This window comes from Eretmochelys imbricata, chromosome 9 (assembly GCF_965152235.1).
Source record: "Eretmochelys imbricata isolate rEreImb1 chromosome 9, rEreImb1.hap1, whole genome shotgun sequence".
Taxonomy (NCBI): Eukaryota; Metazoa; Chordata; order Testudines; family Cheloniidae; genus Eretmochelys; species Eretmochelys imbricata.
The window spans coordinates 47,028,487-47,046,717 of record NC_135580.1 but is presented as its reverse complement, the minus strand read 5'-3'; the positions used below and the strand labels follow the sequence as shown (position 1 = coordinate 47,046,717).

Below are 18,231 nucleotides of genomic sequence, written 5' to 3'. Positions count from 1 at the left end.
TTATGCCAAACAGTGTTTTGACAACATTATGTGCATTTCCCAGCATTCAAGATAGCCCTTTCCTGAACCACAAGCAACAAAACGGATAAGTGAAAGTGATTTGATCCCACAGCTTGCCTTCCACATTTTGTAGTATGAAAAATTAGTTCCTTTTATTTCTTTGCAGAATTAAATTTTTAAAAGCCTTTAAGTACATATTTTAGAAGTTTTTCAATGGCATTTTACTGACATTTCCACTCTCCCCCTGGCAGTCCCCCGAAAGTTAAGTTCCCACACCACAATTTAAGTTGTTCCATATTAGCCAAAATTACTGTAACATTATCGGAAATACATTATGGAGATGTATATTTATTTTCTAAATAAAACTAGAGTCAGATCGGAATGAGATTGTTGTCTTGGCAGATGGGTCTGAAATATGGTGCATATGAAAGAAGCAGCATGCTCACCTTGTTATAATGAATTTTATTCATATTCAGTGCTTCCAATCTCTTTATGCTACGGAATGAAATATCAGCTTTTTTGGATTAATTTCAGAAGGTCAGAAAAGTACATTGAGTTTCCAGTGACCATTAGCCACCTGAAGATTAGAACTACAAATGAAAACTAAATTACTTCCTAAAGGAAGCTGGTGTCATGAAAGTTGTGTGTATTGTTCATAGTTACTCAGAATTAATAACTCTTCATTAGTGTACTAGTTTGGCAACCCTTATGGAAACTTAGGATAAAACAGAAAACGACACTTGCACCTATATAGGCTGAAACCCCAATGAACTATCTTTTCTGACAGCAGCAGAAGAGGTAGATTTCTTTTTCCAAAATCCAGGTTCTCCTTCCTGCAACGTCTTTCAGGAGATGAGTTTCTTTTAGGGCTTAGGGGTTGTGTATTTTCTATAGCATAAAAATATACAAACAGCTCGGGTACAAAAGTCTCCAAGTCCTTTATTAAGGTTTACAGGATGTATGTGGTACATACAATTAACAGCATCACACCAGCTACAAGAAGTACTGTGTTGGAAGAGAAGTACTTCAAAACAAGTATCAGAGCACCAACATGAACACACACAGAACAGATACTACAAAATCACTTTGAAATGGTTCTTTACAAAAAAAAAATTGACAGCTAGGACTTCAGAACCAGGAGATTCTAAATGGGGCAGATCTAGTGCAATGGCACTGGTTTAAGAAGGCTACTACAGACACTGGAAAGTCAGCAAAACTGGAAGGGTGGGGAGGTAACTGGAAATGGTGTCATTTTTAATGGTTTGAAAAGGTCCTGGCAGTCTGAGCCAATACTTTCAGATCAAATTCTTGAGGTCTCCTGCAGGAATCCATGGAGAAACCTGTAAGTTACCTCTAAACTCTAAAATGAAAAGGAGACTGTGCATGACACTCTGCATTATGAGTACCAATTAGTGGGCACTGACATGTCAGGAGGGTTAAACAAATGTGACTTCAAAGAGTTTAAAAGGGATGAGCCTGACAGAAAAATATTTGTTCATTATGACAGATCCAGGCCAATCCCTCCAGGTCACTGGGCTCCACACATCCATCTGTGTTCTCTAGAACTCATCCTTTTTAGTCAGATGCTCTACTTAAAAATAAACCCAAAATAAAAAAAAGACTGAACAACTCCATTCTGTACACATTCTCCATTTCCACAGTCCTTATTCTTCTGGCTCTAGACCTTCTCTTTTCGCTTTAATTTGGACACTTTCTTGACAGTTCCATTCTTGTTTAAGAGCTTCAGAACACGTTCCTTGTGATCCAAGACCTTCAGCATGGAGTCTCGGGCCTCACTGATCTGATCCATCACAAGTTTACACCTCTGCATATTCCCCTGAAATACACACACCACTGTCATTAAGAGCAGAACTCTCAGTCATTTCCAAGTCTGTAAATCACCTTGGAATAATCACACTTGAAATACACTAACATTTTTTCTCCCTTGGTAGTTCTTACTAACTGCACCATAGGCAGCAATAGAGTGAGTGTGTAATTAAGGGTAAAGTAGATATACTGAGCCATCAACTTTTACCTGTATCAGTTCATTTATTCGATGTAAGTCATCATCAGTTGCTGCCTTTTTCTTGGGGATTATCCCTTCCTGCAGAGAGGTGAGGCGCTCATACACGTCATGCTCCAGGTTAGTCTAGAAGACATGAGACCATAGTGAGAATGCCCATCACTAGAATGCACAACATTCCTCCATATTAAGAAAATTATACACAAACAAGTGAGGCTATTCTGCTCCTCCCTCAGCTACGCATGTTGCTTATTCATGAGATGGAGCCTTTGAAGTAGAGTGGTGTTATTCTTTGTACTAACATCCTATAAAAGAATTGCTCCACTTCTGAATGAGCATGGATCCTAACCAGTGCTGTCTAGAATGCGGAGATGCACTCTGACCCTTGCCCCTGAAACAGATACTTTGAAGAATTCAGAGAAGTACAAATTGCATCCCCACATCTGAATCCAGAGCAGCCCTGATCCTTCTGAAATGCAGAGCTGCTTCCCTTATTTCCCTCAATACTATTCTGGGAATGCAGAGGTTTGGGGGAGTTTGATGCTAGAATGCAGAGCACCTACCTCACCCCCAACCCAAAAGAGAAACATCCAAGAATGCAGAGCAGTGCTGCCTCGTATCAGCAGCACCATCCTAAACAGACACGTCTTCAGACCTGTGCCTCAGAGAGAGGGAGTTGCCAGTTTTGAGCATCTGAACAGAATGCATCAGCTCTTATGTCTGAATCCAAACCTCCACTTCTTTGAAGTTCAGAACCACATGCAACACATTCCTGATAACTGGAGAGCATATGGCCAGCTCCCTACAGACCAAACGGTGAGATACTCCAGTGACTGATGTGTTTTTCTAATTCGTGATGCTTTCAAAAGAGCTAATGTTCATCTAGGAGTACTTCTACTTTCCCATGTTGTAGGACGCTCAACTGGTAAGCCCCATTCACTTACCAACTGCAGTAACTGTGCTGCGCAGAGATGGACTTTCCAACCTTGCGCACGGCAGGATACTCCTTTCTGATTGGCAATCTCCTGCAGCATAGCCTTCTTCTCTTCTAAAACCAAAGAACACAAACTTGATGTGTCTAACATAGAAACAAAGGACAGTTATGATACTGTAAGATTTTTTTCCCCTCACATGCTCCACTAAGAACTGAACACAGGTCAGTTGGTCAGGACAGCAATATTCACTCATGTACCAGATATCTCAAGATCTCACACATACGTAGAGGTAGGGGCAGCAGAACCGGGTTGGGGGGGGGAGGGGGGTGACGGGACAATAGTAAGGGTTAGTGCTCCCACTATGGACGTAGTGTGGAGGCTGGTCTATGTTTCTGCCTCTACAACATTTCCTCTGTACCTGCAGAGGAGAAGACAGGGCAGCCCAGCCCTGCTCCTCCTCTGGTCCAACTCCCTCAGCGCTTGGGAGAGGAGGCAGCTGGAGTGGGGAAGGGGCAGAATCATAATTCTGGGGCTGGGGGAAGACTGTTTTCTCTTCAGGGCAGGAGCCAGTTGTGTAAAAGCAGCAGCCAGGGGAGGGAGCTGGACAGACAACTGCTCTGGGTGCCTGCCCAGACTGTGCTGCTTCCTCAGCCTGCCATCTCCCAGGCCAAGATGAGTGCCTACCCCACCACCTTTCCTCACTCCCGCCGCTGTCCGAGTCCCTCTGTGCCCCAGGCTCCTCAGCACACACCCCGAGGCCCAAACCTCAGTCCACCCATTCAATGCAAACTTCTCCTGCCTCCCTGTGGAGGGGCTGCACGTCTGGACAGACATACAGAGAGAGAGGAAAAAATTCAGTGTTGATTTTTCCTGTCTTGAAACTGCAGACCTCAAAGACCTGTGTGGAGACTGAAGATTTGTCTCACACCTATCCACAGGTACAAGTCTGCTCCTCTTATGGACGTGCTTATACAGCAGCTACAAACATAATCAGATATACACTGGCCTCAAAATCCCTTGGATAGTCAGTCTCTAGTTCCCTAAGGTTAGAGATAGATGCTAAAAACGGAAACATTGGTCAGTTGACAAGTCTAGTTATTCTGAAGCCAGGAATACGGTAGTTTTCCTTTAACTCTGCATGTTTATTTGCTGATCAGCAAAGCATGCATGTCAGAATGCTGCAGTGTACATCTACTTTTAGCAGATTTTCAGTAGTAGGTTTCTCCTGTTGCTGACAGAACATATTGTTCAACAGACACATGCCAAAACAGTTTTTTATCATTTGTAATATTACTCCTAAGGGCATTCTGCGCCAAAAAATATTTCAAAATTCTGCAAATTTTATTTGTCAAATAAATGTGGAGGCTCCAGCATGGCATTGGGGAGCACAGGCCACTGGCTGCACAGAGGTGGGAGATCACTGTGTAGCTCCCCCCAGGACACGGACTCAGTGGTGAGGCTGCATCCAACCCTGACACAGCGCAAGGACCAGGCCTGCCCCAGAAACACCCTAGGGTCCTGCCCCTCTGTGCCAGGTGCACCAGCTGTGGGCAGGCAGGCTCAGCAAGGCAGGATCCAAGTGTGGAAGGGCTTAGTGTGGGGAGATCCAGGTGTGGGTTGAAAGGGTTCTGTGTGGGGCAATCTGGGTGCAGGTGGCTCAATGGGCGATCCAGGCACGGGGGGATCTAAATGCAAAGGGGCTTGTTGGGGGGTTCTGGGTGCAATGGTAATGGGACTCTGCAGGGGAAACCAGGTGAAGGTGGTTGGGGCTCAGCAACAGAGGGTGTGGATGTGGGGGGCTCAATGGGGTGGGGATCCAGGTGCAGCAGGTTGGGGATCGGAAGGGTGGGGATCTTGGTGCGGGTGGCTCGTTGGGGTGGTCCAGGTGCAGGGGGAGTGAGGTTTGTCAGGGAGGTTCTGGGTGCAGGGGTGTGGTGAGGCTCAGCAGGAGGGTCTGGATGCATGGGGATTGGGCAGATGGGGGAGCAGCTCCCTGTACAGTGATCCCTCCCCGTTCAGCTGAGGTGCAATGGGTGCAGGAAGTGGGGGAGGAGAGTTTGAAAAGCTTCCTATAGCCAAGGGCGAACTCTGGAGTGGGTCTGACATGGCCCTAGATGCCATGCAGGGAAAGAGGAAGTCCCATCCTCCCCAGCCCAGCTGGGACTAGGAGCTGAGCCAGGTGCAGGGTAGGAGCCACTAGCTGGGTCTTCCCCAGTCCCTCCCCCTACCCCACAGTGATTTACCTCTCTGCTAGCTGGGTAGGGTCGTATGACTGCTCTTGTGGATTCCCTTTGCTTCCCTGTCAGAAAGCCATTGCTCTGCAGGGAAGCAAAGAAATCTGTGGGGACATATATTCTGCGCATGCGCAGTGGCGCAGAATTTCCCCATAAGTATAATATGCTGATTACTCTTGGTGTGTATTACTTCCCTCTGGTGGGTGGAAGGTCAGGCCTGTTTAAGTGTGACTGCCTCCCTCTACTGTCAGGAGGTCTGACAAGAGATAGCATCATTGCTAGCTAGTAGAAGTTTTCCTTTAGTTCACAAGATGAACATATCTGAACAGGAAACAAGTTCTATTTGCCACACTACAGTTACTTAACCCCTTTGTCTATATGACTACAACCACTTAAAAGACAACTGTTCCCAGCATTATGCATGGGCAACAGGAAATTCCATAAAAAGTAAACTGACCTTTCACTCTGACATCACTGTATCTCTGAAAGTGGTGATAGGCAGCTTTCCAGGGGTTGCGATAATGACGGAGCAGTGTGATAGGGGGTCTTGGACGCACAGGGACATACCTGACACCTTCTTCATCTAAGAAAGAGCCAAGAGAAACAATTGTGACCTGTTAAAGAATGTCTGCAGTTTCAACTAGAAGAGACTGGCATAATCCAGTGATTTAAGCAGAAGACCAGGAAGCAGCTCAGGTGCCAATTCCCCCTGGGATTGAATGAGTCACTTAACATTTTACAGGTGGTGAAACTGAGATGGAGCCTGTGAGAAATAGACATTTTGAAAATCACAATGGAAGGGCTAACTATTGATTCATAGCTCAGGTTTCTTGTTTAACAGAAGTCTCACTATTGTAGAGGCAGGGAACAAAGGACTCTAATTTGGTGGAAAAGAGAAGAGCAGATATTTGAGCAGAGAAAGCAGTTACCATCAGAGACGCCATTACCTATGTACTCTTTTGGAGGAGACTTGCGCTTCTCTGCTTTCACCAGCAGACTTTTGGCAGTGGATTTCTCATCATCAGTGCTATTAGTCTCCATCATGTCGCCTTCCTCTGTGGAGATTACATGCTGCTGCTTCCGGGGTTTTTTCCTTGGGGAGGCACCAGGTGGCAAGTCGTTCGGGGGCATGGAAAGGTTGTTGGCCAGCAATGCAAGAGATGGAGACATGGTATTTGTAGTCAACGGAGGAACTGCTAAGATAGAAACAGGAAGAGAAATGTTTAAGAGCCTGACAGCCACAAAGAGAGAGCAACTTTATGTCAGCTAGTGTGAAAGTGACAAGCTAATACTATCTAAGTGCCGTCATGGTGATACCTATCCTGAAAACAATTTCATGTCACTGGGGGAAAGAAGAGGTAATAGAACAGAATGTACTAGCTGTCCAAGGAAAAGGAACTTTAATGTTATTTGCATGGTGAAGGAAGAAATCTATGTTTAAGGGTTTTTATATCAGTTTTGTATGATTGAAGTCGGATTTTACTGCTCTGCTGCTACCTCAGTCTCACATCCTCCCCAGACATATGGGGTAGCCAAACAATTGTACAAGAAAATCCAAGGAACTAGGCTCAACTTTTAAATGGAAGGGTTCAGTGGCCGCTCTGCAAACTCTTACATTTAAGATGGACAGTTCATAGTCACTGGCATTACAATGCTCTCCCCTGCTATGACTAAAACTGATCTCAAACCCATTTATCTAGAAAGATTCCTTGCTTAGGGATCAACAGGACTCATTTTCCATTCCAGTTGTCACTGGGACATCAGAACTTCATACCCATTCATGTCACTGAAAACAAGATTCAAACAAGTTTGTAGACTCTGGACTTACACTGAAATAAAAACAGGAACAAGATAATCTTTAGGAATTATTTAAAATTACTCTGACAGCAACCATATGATTGGCATGCTGTACCACTGTCCAAGGGAGTTTCAGGTTGGCTTTGGTGAAGCCCTTACCATCATTCCCCAAAGAAGGAGTGACTGCAGTTACTTTAATCAGAAGCCTACCTGAGACTGGTCGCATTATGTCCATAGGTTCCACTTCCTCTTTGATTTTTATCTCTGGTGCTGGGGGTCCCAATACTGTGGAGAGGGCCCCACTCATAGTGGATGGAGGTGGAGGAGCAGCTATAATTGTGTTCGAAGTGGCTGGAGCAGCTGAAACTGCTCCTGGAATGGTTGACAGAGGTGCTGTCGGCTGAGAAGGTGGACTAGCTGCTGCAATAATTGTTGGAATGGCAGATGGAGGCTGCTGAGAGGTAGGTGGGACTGCAATGGTGGGCTGCTCGCTGGTTTGATTGGACACTGCCTCCACAGACACAGTGACTGGAGTAGCCATAGAGACATGGATTTCTGGTTTAGGCTTGGCACTAAAACATAAAAACTAGTATTAGTTTAATCCACTCAACATCTTAAGTGCTGCTGCCATGACTTTCTACCGCAGACAAGGCCTGTAAAGTTAATGAACTGGGCTTTGGAGCTAGCTCCTTCAGAAAACCCATTTTTTTTCTGCCCCAGTACATGATGTTTACCTCAGTAATGTGGAATACTTTGTGGAATGTTTACCTCACAATGTTCATCCCTAACTCAGTGACAGCCAGATAGTTTACACTGATCTCACAAGTGATCAGGAGATTGATTTCTTGTGCTATTTCACCAAGAGCTCTTTCTTAGAAGTAAGATAGGTTTTGGTATCATTCTCCTTCCCATAATATAAGAACATAAGAATGGCTATACTGGGTCAGACCAAAGGTCCATATAGCTCAGTATCCTGTCTTCTGACAGTGGCCAATGCCAGGTGCCCCGGAGGGAATGAACAGAAGAGGTAATCATGAAGTGATCCATCCCCTGTCGCCCATTCCCAGCTTCTGACAAACAGAGGCTAGGGATACCATCCCCGCTAATAGCCATTGATATATATTTAGCAAACTCATGACTAGGTCTAAATTTAAAAAAAAAAAAAAAATCTATGGCAGGGGAGGTGATGGAAAGAGGTGATACACGTTCTTCTCTGATCTGGATCATGAAATTGGCAAGGCGGTTCTCTCTGAACCCTCTGCAGCATTCATTTCCAGGCATTGTGAACTACGAGCTCTCAGACCTTTGCTTTACTTTTAGACAGAATGCCAGGAATTTTTTTCGTTGTGCATTATCAGTGGTGATTGCTGAGCCTGTCTTCTATAAGCATAATGATACCAACACTAGTCAGCTCCCTTCAGCAGGGAGCTAACAGATACTTATCTGGCTAGCCAAATGGAAAACTCTTTAGTATCTGTGAAGAATGAATTTTCTATTCATCAAACCCAAACAGAAATATTATGAAGCCCTTCCTTTTAAACAAACATTTGATGAAACAATCCATCTTAAAATAATTAACTCGCAGTGCTCTAAAAGGGTAAATGCAAAAAGATACTGATCTGATAATGAGATCTTTTAAGGCAGGGGTGGCCAACCTGAGCCTGAGAAGGACCCAGAATTTACCAATGTACACTGCAAAGAGCCACAGTAATATGTCAGCAGCCCCGCCAATCAGCACCTCCCCCTCCCTCCCCGCACCTCCTGATCAGCTGTTTCAGGTGCATGAGGCTCTGGGGGCGGGAGGGGGAGGAGCGAGGGCATGGCAGGCTCAGGGGAGGGGGCAGGAAGGGGTGGAGTGGGGGCAGGGCCTGTGACAGAGCCAGGGGTTGAGCAGTGAGCACCACCTGGCCCACTGGAAAGTTGACGCCTGTGGCTCCAGCCCCAGAGTCGCTGCCTATACAAGGAGCCGCATATTAACTTCTGAAGAGCTGCATGTGGCTCCGGAGCCACAGGTTGGTCACCCCTGTTTTAAGGGATTAGGATCTTGTGCCAATTACAGAACAATTACAGTAGTTAAAAATACAACTCTGGTGTAATACAATCATTCCTTTATGTTTCTATTTTACTTCACATTGAATTTGTGTCATGTTTACGTGACATCTTTGACACACCCTTCTCTCCTTAACCTAAATTCAGTTGGCTTTGATCCATTATACAGGACGTGCTGTCATGCAGAATTTGCTGTCTGAAATCCTTACCCAGCAGGTCTGGGTGATCCAGATGTGCTCCGCATAGAGCTCTCCACACGGGTGCTAGCTACTTCAGAAGGCTGAGGGGGGATCAGACTTTTCCGGACTGCCAGTCTGGAAGACACAGATAAGCTTGGAACTGCTGCCGCTCAGGTACGTTGCCCTTAGAAACCTGAACGCCAATGAAGGCAGAAGAAAGACTGTATCTCTTGCTGCCACAAGTGGAATAGGTTTTGTCTTCCTGTGCTAGTTGCATTGCACTCCTAAGGTGGTGATGGATTAATAAACTTGTGAGCAGATAAACAGGATTCGCTTCTAGTATTTCTTCAAACAAGGCTTCATATTTTATTTCCCTGAAAGGGTAAGTCCAAGCTATCAGTCTGCTCTCACGCAATTTGAGGACTTCTCCACAGAGCGCCAAGGATCCTTAACAATTTTACTTTCAGCTTGCCCACCATGACTGTGTTGAGACCACCAGCCTCCAACTATGTAGAATGGGCTATCTACCAGCACTGGGTGGTGCCAGCCATTCTTCCATTACTGTCCCAAGGCTCAGCAACCACCCTGACCTGAGAGGGCTCTCAGCTATGAGCTTACGAAGCAGAATTCTGCAGGCTGAATGTGCATTTATCACAGGGCAGCATAATGCTATATTGGTCAACTAGTGAGTCTGGCAAACACAAGAGTCTATCACTATAAAATACTTGAATATTCCCATAAGGTTTAATTCTGAGACTATCCAACCCCACACAAAAAAAACCCACAGACCATTCTAGGAAACAACAGATCTTTAAATGTGACTTACATAGAAAGAGAAAATTGGGCTACTGGCCCCCCTTTTTTTGTTTGATTTATATTTTAAAAAAGCGTGACATTTCTCTGTTTTATAAAAACATTAAGAACGGCCATATTGGGTCAGACCAATGGTCCACCTAGCCCCGTATCCTGTCTTCCAACCGTGGCCAATGCCAGGTGCTTCAGAGGGAATGAACAGAACAGGTAATCATCAAGTCGCCCATTCCCAGCTTCTGGCAAAAGTTGAAGGCTAGGGACACTTCAAGAGCATGGTTTTTCATCCCTGCCCATCCTGGCTGATAACAATTGATGGACCTATGCTAAGACTTACAAACTGATGAGTGAATCACACACCTCATTTGGAACCAGAAGCATGCAACTCCCGCACCCCCAAAAGGAAAAAAAAAAAAGAAAAACAAAAGGCAAATACAGGACAGTGCTATGTTAAACGTAAACTACAACAAAATAAAGGGAGAGCAGTGTTTTTCTTCATAGTAAAGTTTCAAAGCTGTATTAAGTCAATGTTCAGTTGTAAATTTTGGAAAGAACAATCATAATGTTTTGTCCAGAGTTACGAACAACCTCCATTCCCAAGCTGTTTACAACTTTGAGGTTCTACTGTACTTCCTTTTGTTTGTTTTAAACCTGCTGTCTATTAATTTCATTTGGTGACCCTTAGTTTTTGTGTTATGAGGAGTAAATAACACTTCCTTATTTACTTTTTCCACACTAGTATGATTTTATAGACCTCGATCATATCCCCCTTTAGTCATCTCTTTTCCAAGCTGAAAAGTCCCAATATTAATAATCTCTCCTCATGTGGAAGCTGTTCCATAGCCCTAATAAATTTTGTTGTCCTTTTCTGTACCTATTCCAATTCCAATATATTTTTTTGAGATGGGGCGACTAGATCCACACGCAGTATTCAAGATGTGGGTGTACCATGGATTTATATAGAGATAATATGATCTTTTTCTGTCTTATTATCTATCCCTTTCCTAATGATTCTCAACATTCTGGTTTTTTTGACTGCCGCAACACATTGAGTGGATGGTTTCAGAGAACTATCCACAATGACTCCAAGATCTCTTTCTTGAATGGTAACAGCTAATCTAAACCCCATCATTTTATATGTATAGTTAGGATTAAGTTTTCCAATGTGCATTACTTTGCATTTGACCTTAAATATCAAGTATGTCAAGTCTAGTCTTGGAGGACTCATTGGAAGTCTCAAAAGTTGGAGGCAAAATGTTCAGCCCTCAATGAGTTATTGAATCTAAGAGTTCTTCCCTTACCTATTTATTCAAGCATTTGAATTAAGCAGGAGTTTTAAACAGTCTAAGTTAAAGCTATGTTCCTCTCTTTGCTAATCAGGTTTCACTTTCATGTCATTTGTGTGTTACAATCTTAGTCCTTCTCCATTCGTCCATAAAGTGTTCCAGTAAGAACAGGGCAGACAAAACCTGAATTTTAAAAAACTTTTTTTTAAAACATGAAGCAGAAAGAAAGTGCTCAAATATTTAGTTTCCCCTTGCAGGTCACATTTCAAGCTGGAGTCAAATTGTCCTATCCATCCCATTAGTGACAACAGGTATGCCTCAGTCATCTGCTCTAAAACAGGATAGACAAAAATGTAGCCTGGATGAAGTGTGTATTTCAAAGAGATGGGCATCTTACTTGCATCCTGCACTGGTTAAATTTTCCACCCTCACTGAAGCACAGATGTTTCTTCTATTTGGGCTAGATGACTGGTGCCTAACACTATTACACAGGAGGGCCCCATCAACCTAAGCACAACTGTGTGTGGGCCAAACAGATTCTACATATTTTCATAGGATTTAAAGTCACCTGTATTGATTTATATTTTAAGTTCAGCTTGTTTTGTATTTATTTAGATAGGTTGTTTCTATGTACAGTATTGTCTATTTACACGCTGTGTAAACTACAATGATGTGAACATGATGACCGAACGCTAAGGACTTGGTCATTAGTATATTGCACGGGAGCAGGCCGCAGGTCTTACGAAATGCTCTGGTGGGCCGTCTACAGCCTGCAGGTTGGGCACCCCTGGACTAGCCCAAGCAGAAGAGCCATTACATGCCAAGTCAAGTCCTACTCACCCATCTGCGGCGGGTTTCTTCCGGAGGATGCTTGGGCGTGGGGATGAGCCCTGGGCTGGTGCACTGGCGCTGGCGCTCTGGCTGTGAGTTTGTACCACTGTGGTTGCTGCCGGAGCTGCACTGAATGTGTTGCTAATAGGATTGGCCACAATGGTGGCTCCGTCTGCCAAGACCACTGCTGGGAAGGACAAAAGGGACACGAAAGTAAAGGAGGAAGAGACAGAACAGAACAGAGAAGATGGGAAAAGCAGCAGTTATTAAAAGAAACACTTGATGGGAAAGTAGGTATTCATATACTTGCTCCCCAAGCTCTCTCCTAGTTTTGAAGCGTAGTGCTGTACAAAGCAATTTAATAACATCCTTCTCTAGGGGAGATGGAAGGCATCACCTGCCTAACCACTGTTGATAGGTAAGACTAGCATTCCAAGAGAAATGGAAGGGGCAGAGCTTGCCAGGGAAGAATGTATCACTATATGCATAAGAATTGCATGTCTGTGGCAATGCCTATTATTTGTAAATAAGGCACTGTCTCGTAGGGCCGTGTCCTAATTTTCTGCTAGGTGTGTTTGGCCATCTCAGCTCACCATTGATTCATGACATTTAGACAGGTGAGAAGTAGACACTGGACAACATTTGCTTGCCAGCCACCTCTGGGAGAGGCTAGAGTGATCTCTGAGATGCTAGATGCCTTTTCCTCAGAAAGTCTTCAGGATAGCTGGACTGATGTTTTTCCTCGCATAAGGGATTTTCCTGCGGTAGTCCAGGTGGTGAAAGTATTTTGCAGTCACTTTTCAAAGTGTGACTGTAATGGGTTTCATGTCTTGGGCAATTTATAGGCAACGTATCCTACCTGTGAGAACAGCTAGCCATTCCTGAGAAGAGTCATCCACGTGCAGAGAAGGTCTGTTAAGTTCTTCAGCTGCAGTGGCATTTCCAGCTTTAGTCATAACATCGTCAGACCAATACTAACTTAAAAAACCAAATCACTAAAATCTACTTGCAACCTGATCATGTAGTTTTGGCTCGTAAATAATGGAACAAAAACAAATCTATGGAGAGAGTGCATATTTGTGTATATAATGTCTGCTATTGTATTACCACTGTAGCTTTATAAAGGTTTGTACTATATAAATACTATTTCTCATCAGGGTGTGGCTTTCCAGAGAGTTAGACTAGCTAAAATACTTCAGTTGATCAAGAAGCTGGAGGTGAATTCAAGGCTCAGTTGCTCCCTTGAACTGAGCCCATACATAGCATGGACCTAGTTGGCTGAAGTTACCTGAAGTCTTTGTTTCTGTTTGTGGCTGCTGAGCATTGATTGGTGCAGGCTGGAGTCCCTGTGTGCCGATTGGTGCAGCTGGGTGGATCCCCTGTGCACCGATAGGTGCTGGCTGGATCCCCTGTGCACCGATAGGTGCTGGCTGGATCCCCTGTGCACCGATAGGTGCTGGCTGGATCCCCTGGATGTGACGGGCATGAGATGCATCTACAGTCATCAGCTGCATGGGATTGAGGTGCACAGTGGAGGCCACACCTACGCCAGTCTGAGCTGTGATGGCAGAGTTGGGGGCCTGAGCTGAAACTGAGAACAGTAACATGAACATTGATTATTTCCACCCCAATAGACTACTTCATTTTCCTATGGTGCATAAAGAGGGGTTCTACACACTATTTGGATTTTTATTTAAGATGAAGCAATTTGCTTAACAGTCTGCAATCCCCTTGCTACTGCTGAAAATAACAGAATTTGAATAAGATTTTTCCTGTCACAAACTAACTCTCCAGACTGCTGAGAGCCATAAATTCAGATGCCTTAATTTTGCATTTACAATGTCTGTCTGTTGCTACAATATACTATAACTTAATTGCAACACCAATTAGAAGGTGGGATACAACAGGAAGAAGGGAGCAAAGCCTGTGTTTTTGAAAGAATACTGTCAAGTTGTTCTTTAACTCACAAGTTTAAAAATTAGCTGTTGGAATCCTGCAACTGAAATCTGTATACTACCCCTGACAGTTTGGTCTCTACTTTTGCCACTGACATGTCACTGAAGAGTCCTTTGAGTGTCAAGACACAAAATGTTTTCATTTTTTGAAAAAAGAAAAGAATAGCACTGAAGCATTTATTTTAAAAACACAGGCTTGCAAACTGGTAACAGTAGATCAAGTTTTGAGCCTACTAATATAAATTAAAAAAGAAAAATATCTGTGATAGTTTACAAAAGAAGAGAGAGGAATAGAATCCAAGTGTGGAAAGCTTTTAAAATATGGCCTAATTTAAATTTTCTCTAATCCTAAATCCTTTACAACTGGATGAACTGGTTTGTTCTTAAGCCGAACCCATTATCCAACACCCGCAATGCAGTGGAATTTAACCATTATGCAGAATGGTGCTCCAAAATATAAGCTTTCTTTTTAAAGAGAAATATATTTGTAGCCCTCATGATTGCGATGTTAACCATGATGACAAGAACTGACCTAATGTTGTATTTTTGAGTCTGCAGCTGCTTGACTCAATAGTCAGACAGATGTGAACTGCCCCATTCTCCTGAATGAAATGTTAACTCTGAAGCCTGAACCCTAATTTATACAGTTAACTTTCACTACTGATCATTTCATGAAAAAGAGCCCACTAATGTACTTATCTCACCATTCTAAAATGCCTCCTCAAGGTGTCAAACACCCCTGCTGTAAAAGGCCTCCAGATTCTCACATTGCATCTCACCTTCCATGATGCATTTATGTATTGTTAACAATACATAAATGTAACAGCACACTGAAAACTGGAAGTGGGGGACAGTGAACAGCATATTGAAGTAATATCACAATAAATAACCCAGGGGCTACTGTACTGAGTTTAGTGACATCTTAGGCCAGAACAACTCCCAGTTATGGGGACCCACAACTTCATCAGCAAAACTGTGTATGTTTGTAAGGTAAAAGCAGTGGGAATATTACCAAATTAAATTGGCTTATCAGAACATGGAGGATGGGAGACCCGTCAAAGAGATTTGGGTCTGGATAAACACCCAAACTCGTTTAGCAGAATCTCTGTGAACCAGTACCCTGAACTGCACTGAACACTTGTACCAGTCAGGCCTAGCATACACTTATTGCTACTCCAAGACTGCTCTAAAAGTCACTTGTATGGCAACTCCTTACCAGGGTATTGGCGGATGGTGGACACAGAGCTGGTGATGGGGGTATAAGTGTGTGCAGCCAAAGGGTAGGCAGAAGGCGGGTACGTTGGTAAGAAGTACTGGAATTGGACTGGCATCGACTGCCTACAGATAAGATACAGCAAGTGTCAGACAAATCATTACAACTTGCATCCACCTCTTCAACCCAAGTGCTCAGACCACTCTCTAAATCTTTGCAACCTCCCGCAGCAAGAGTATCAACCAGCCCCAACTATTCTAGAGATCCTTTTCAGCTAGCTAAATTCAGAAACCTCAGACACCCTTAAGTGTTAGCTATCATGTCAATTCATGCATATGATAAGCCTCTAGCAGAGAAGCAGCCAGGAGCTCTACTTAAAGAATTCTTTCCCACCTACCGGTTGTCACTTCTTGTTTCCATGGCAACTGGGTTTGGAGATGCTCGGTGTCCAGGTATGGGAATGAGATTACTCCTCTCTGATGTATAATCAGACTGGATTCGAGGAGAAGTATGCGTGATTTGCTGAGGAACCACTTTAGCTGCATAATGAAAAACAAGTAGCCAACTAACAGCCAAAACGAAGAAGAGAGCAGATGCAGAAAAGGAGAGTTTGAAATCCAGATGATTAAACTTTCTTCTCCTCAGTGAAAATGAACAAGTCTTTTTATTTCACTAACAGGGCAGAATCAGAGAAGGAATGGAAACTCTTATTCATTTGTAATGTGTGCCCCTTGGGCTCTAAGTGGACATATAAAATACACAATATCAAATTAAGTGACCTCAATCCCTGAATAATCTTAACTCTCCCTGATCAATTTACTCCTTCATTGAGGAAGACACATTTATATCCCTTAGTAGGTATATCCTCAATACATCATACTACATGGTATGGAGTTCCAGGAGGCTCAAGTTTGTTTGGAATAAAGACTCATGTGAGGAGGCCAACAGTTAACTAGACTAACCAAGTGCTTCCAGAACTCTCCCTGCATCATTTAAAAATATATTAGGGCTCATTAAATCTACTTGTTTGTTTCTCCCAACTTGGATTGATTTTTTTGTTATTTCTCTTGTTTAATGTGCTAGTAATATATAGCTGCCCCAGACCATCCTGGATGCATGAGTAAAGAGATGTCAGCTGAATTACACCCATTCCATCAGAAGCTGAAATCACTCACCAACTGGGATGTTTGAGGTGGTCACAGCAGTGGCATGGGAAGAGTGAGAGGGCATTGTCATGGTGACAATTGTACTTGTAGGAGCTTGGGTATGAGACACAGAACCTGAAAGACAGAGAGTGACACTAGAGATTTCTATACAGCTGCATCACCCTAATATCCATATCCTAAACACAGAGAGAGAACTAGAGAACAAGCACCAGGAACTTTCTATCTAAGCATTTCCTCCCCCACGGACTTGCCAACAAAAACGGTTCACATCCTAACTAGGAACAGGATCTCTGATGACTGTTTGCAGATCGAAGATATTCTGCCACCCCTTGTACCTCTCATCATCGTGGAGAAGGGATGCTCCCACTACTGAGCTGTGAATACTCACCAGCTGTGGTTGCTGAGGCAATAGTATTGGTTGCCAAAATGGGTGCCACGGTTGCTGCCGCCACCGGAGTACCAGTACTAAAAATGGTTTTCTAGAGAAAAGAAAGTTTCACAGCAAGAGAAATGTACAGATACATTTTACATTTTATTTGTTTTAAAATCATATTGTAGCTATTCCTCAGAGAACAGGACACCAGGTTTCTAGCCTAACTTTGAACCCTGTTCATCACTTACTCTGGGTCATCAAGATGTGGTTCAAAGAAAGAAAAAAAACATGGGATAAGGCTGTAAAAACCAATTGTGCGCCACGATTTTCTCCCGACACACACCCTTTCCCCCCACAGCTGACTGCCCACACATACACCTGCCCCTTGTCCATACACCACTTGCCCTGAACCAAAGGTGAACAACTGTGCCCATAACTTTTGAACCAAAAAAAATCACAACTTTCTCACACCCTGAACTGTGGAAGAAACTACACTGATCTCATGTCATGGGATTTACCTGAGTCATGGTGTGGAGCTGCTGTTTTGGTGTACCTATGGCTGGGTGAGATGGCAGTGTGATCCGAGTTGCTGTGTCCCGTGGCTGCGCAGGACGCGGAATACTAATAGCTGCAGAAGGTGGGTGCTGCTGGAGAGACAGAGTGTGCCGACTGGGAAAAGAAAGAAAGGACGTTCAGAGAAGCAACCTTTATTTAATATCCAGACAGTTAAACAAGGCATACTGGCTCCCCCCATACTGGCAAGTAGGGACATCAGACTCCACTTGTCTTTTCTTTGAGGGCTACACTACTATCGAATCCACGTTAACACAATTTGCAGAAGTGACTGCTGTATAATTCTTATTCTGCATCTTCCACAGGTGGGAACACACAGATTCCTCAGTATCTAGAGATACCAACATGAGCAAAACAAGCTAATTGCAATTTCTAACCCTCCTCCCCACGGGATATTTTGAATAGTCCAACACTAATATGCCATTTTCTACAGCAACTTCTGCTAGAAGAGGATGGGACTGAATTAGCCAGGTGCTGCCCTGGCAGACCAGTAAACCCAATTCCTTGGGAAACAAATTGGTCAATGAGCTCCTGTTTAGCTGTTTATCTCTCTTGGAACAGAAAACAATATTTAGCATTTACAGTGTTTTTCCTTCACAGAGCTGCAAGCATTTCACAAAGATGGGTAAGCATTATTTTCCTTGTCTTACAGATGAACCCACTCAGACAAAGGTTAAGTGATGTGCCTAAAGTCACACAGCAAGTCACTGGCAGACCAGAGGAAAGAACCCATGTCTCCTGACTCACTCATGTGCTGTATCAATTGGACCACAGCAGAGAAATCTCCTATACAGTATTTCTGACATT

At 43.7% G+C, this 18,231-nt stretch overlaps 1 protein-coding gene across 11 annotated transcripts in view; it reads right to left on the bottom strand.

The window, feature by feature from the left end:
• Positions 1–919: 919 nt before the first annotated feature.
• Positions 920–18,231, bottom strand: part of SAP130 (Sin3A associated protein 130) — a 36,155-nt gene continuing 18,843 nt past the window's right edge. For 3 of the 11 annotated variants that reach the window (XM_077825678.1, XM_077825680.1, XM_077825685.1), the window contains exons 8-21: positions 17,370–17,520; positions 16,867–16,957; positions 16,488–16,592; positions 15,710–15,851; positions 15,316–15,437; positions 13,433–13,735; positions 12,154–12,331; positions 9,248–9,352; positions 7,200–7,561; positions 6,140–6,388; positions 5,650–5,775; positions 2,968–3,071; positions 2,036–2,149; positions 920–1,837 (exon numbers count right to left, since the gene is read on the bottom strand). In XM_077825678.1, the coding sequence (XP_077681804.1) occupies positions 1,679–1,837; positions 2,036–2,149; positions 2,968–3,071; positions 5,650–5,775; positions 6,140–6,388; positions 7,200–7,561; positions 9,248–9,352; positions 12,154–12,331; positions 13,433–13,735; positions 15,316–15,437; positions 15,710–15,851; positions 16,488–16,592; positions 16,867–16,957; positions 17,370–17,520 (2,311 nt within the window). In that variant the 3' untranslated portion in view covers positions 920–1,678. The remainder of the gene's footprint in view (positions 1,838–2,035; positions 2,150–2,967; positions 3,072–5,649; positions 5,776–6,139; positions 6,389–7,199; positions 7,562–9,247; positions 9,353–12,153; positions 12,332–13,432; positions 13,736–15,315; positions 15,438–15,709; positions 15,852–16,487; positions 16,593–16,866; positions 16,958–17,369; positions 17,521–18,231) is intronic. The other 8 variants (XM_077825679.1, XM_077825683.1, XM_077825686.1 and 5 more) reach the window with 6 other exon arrangements.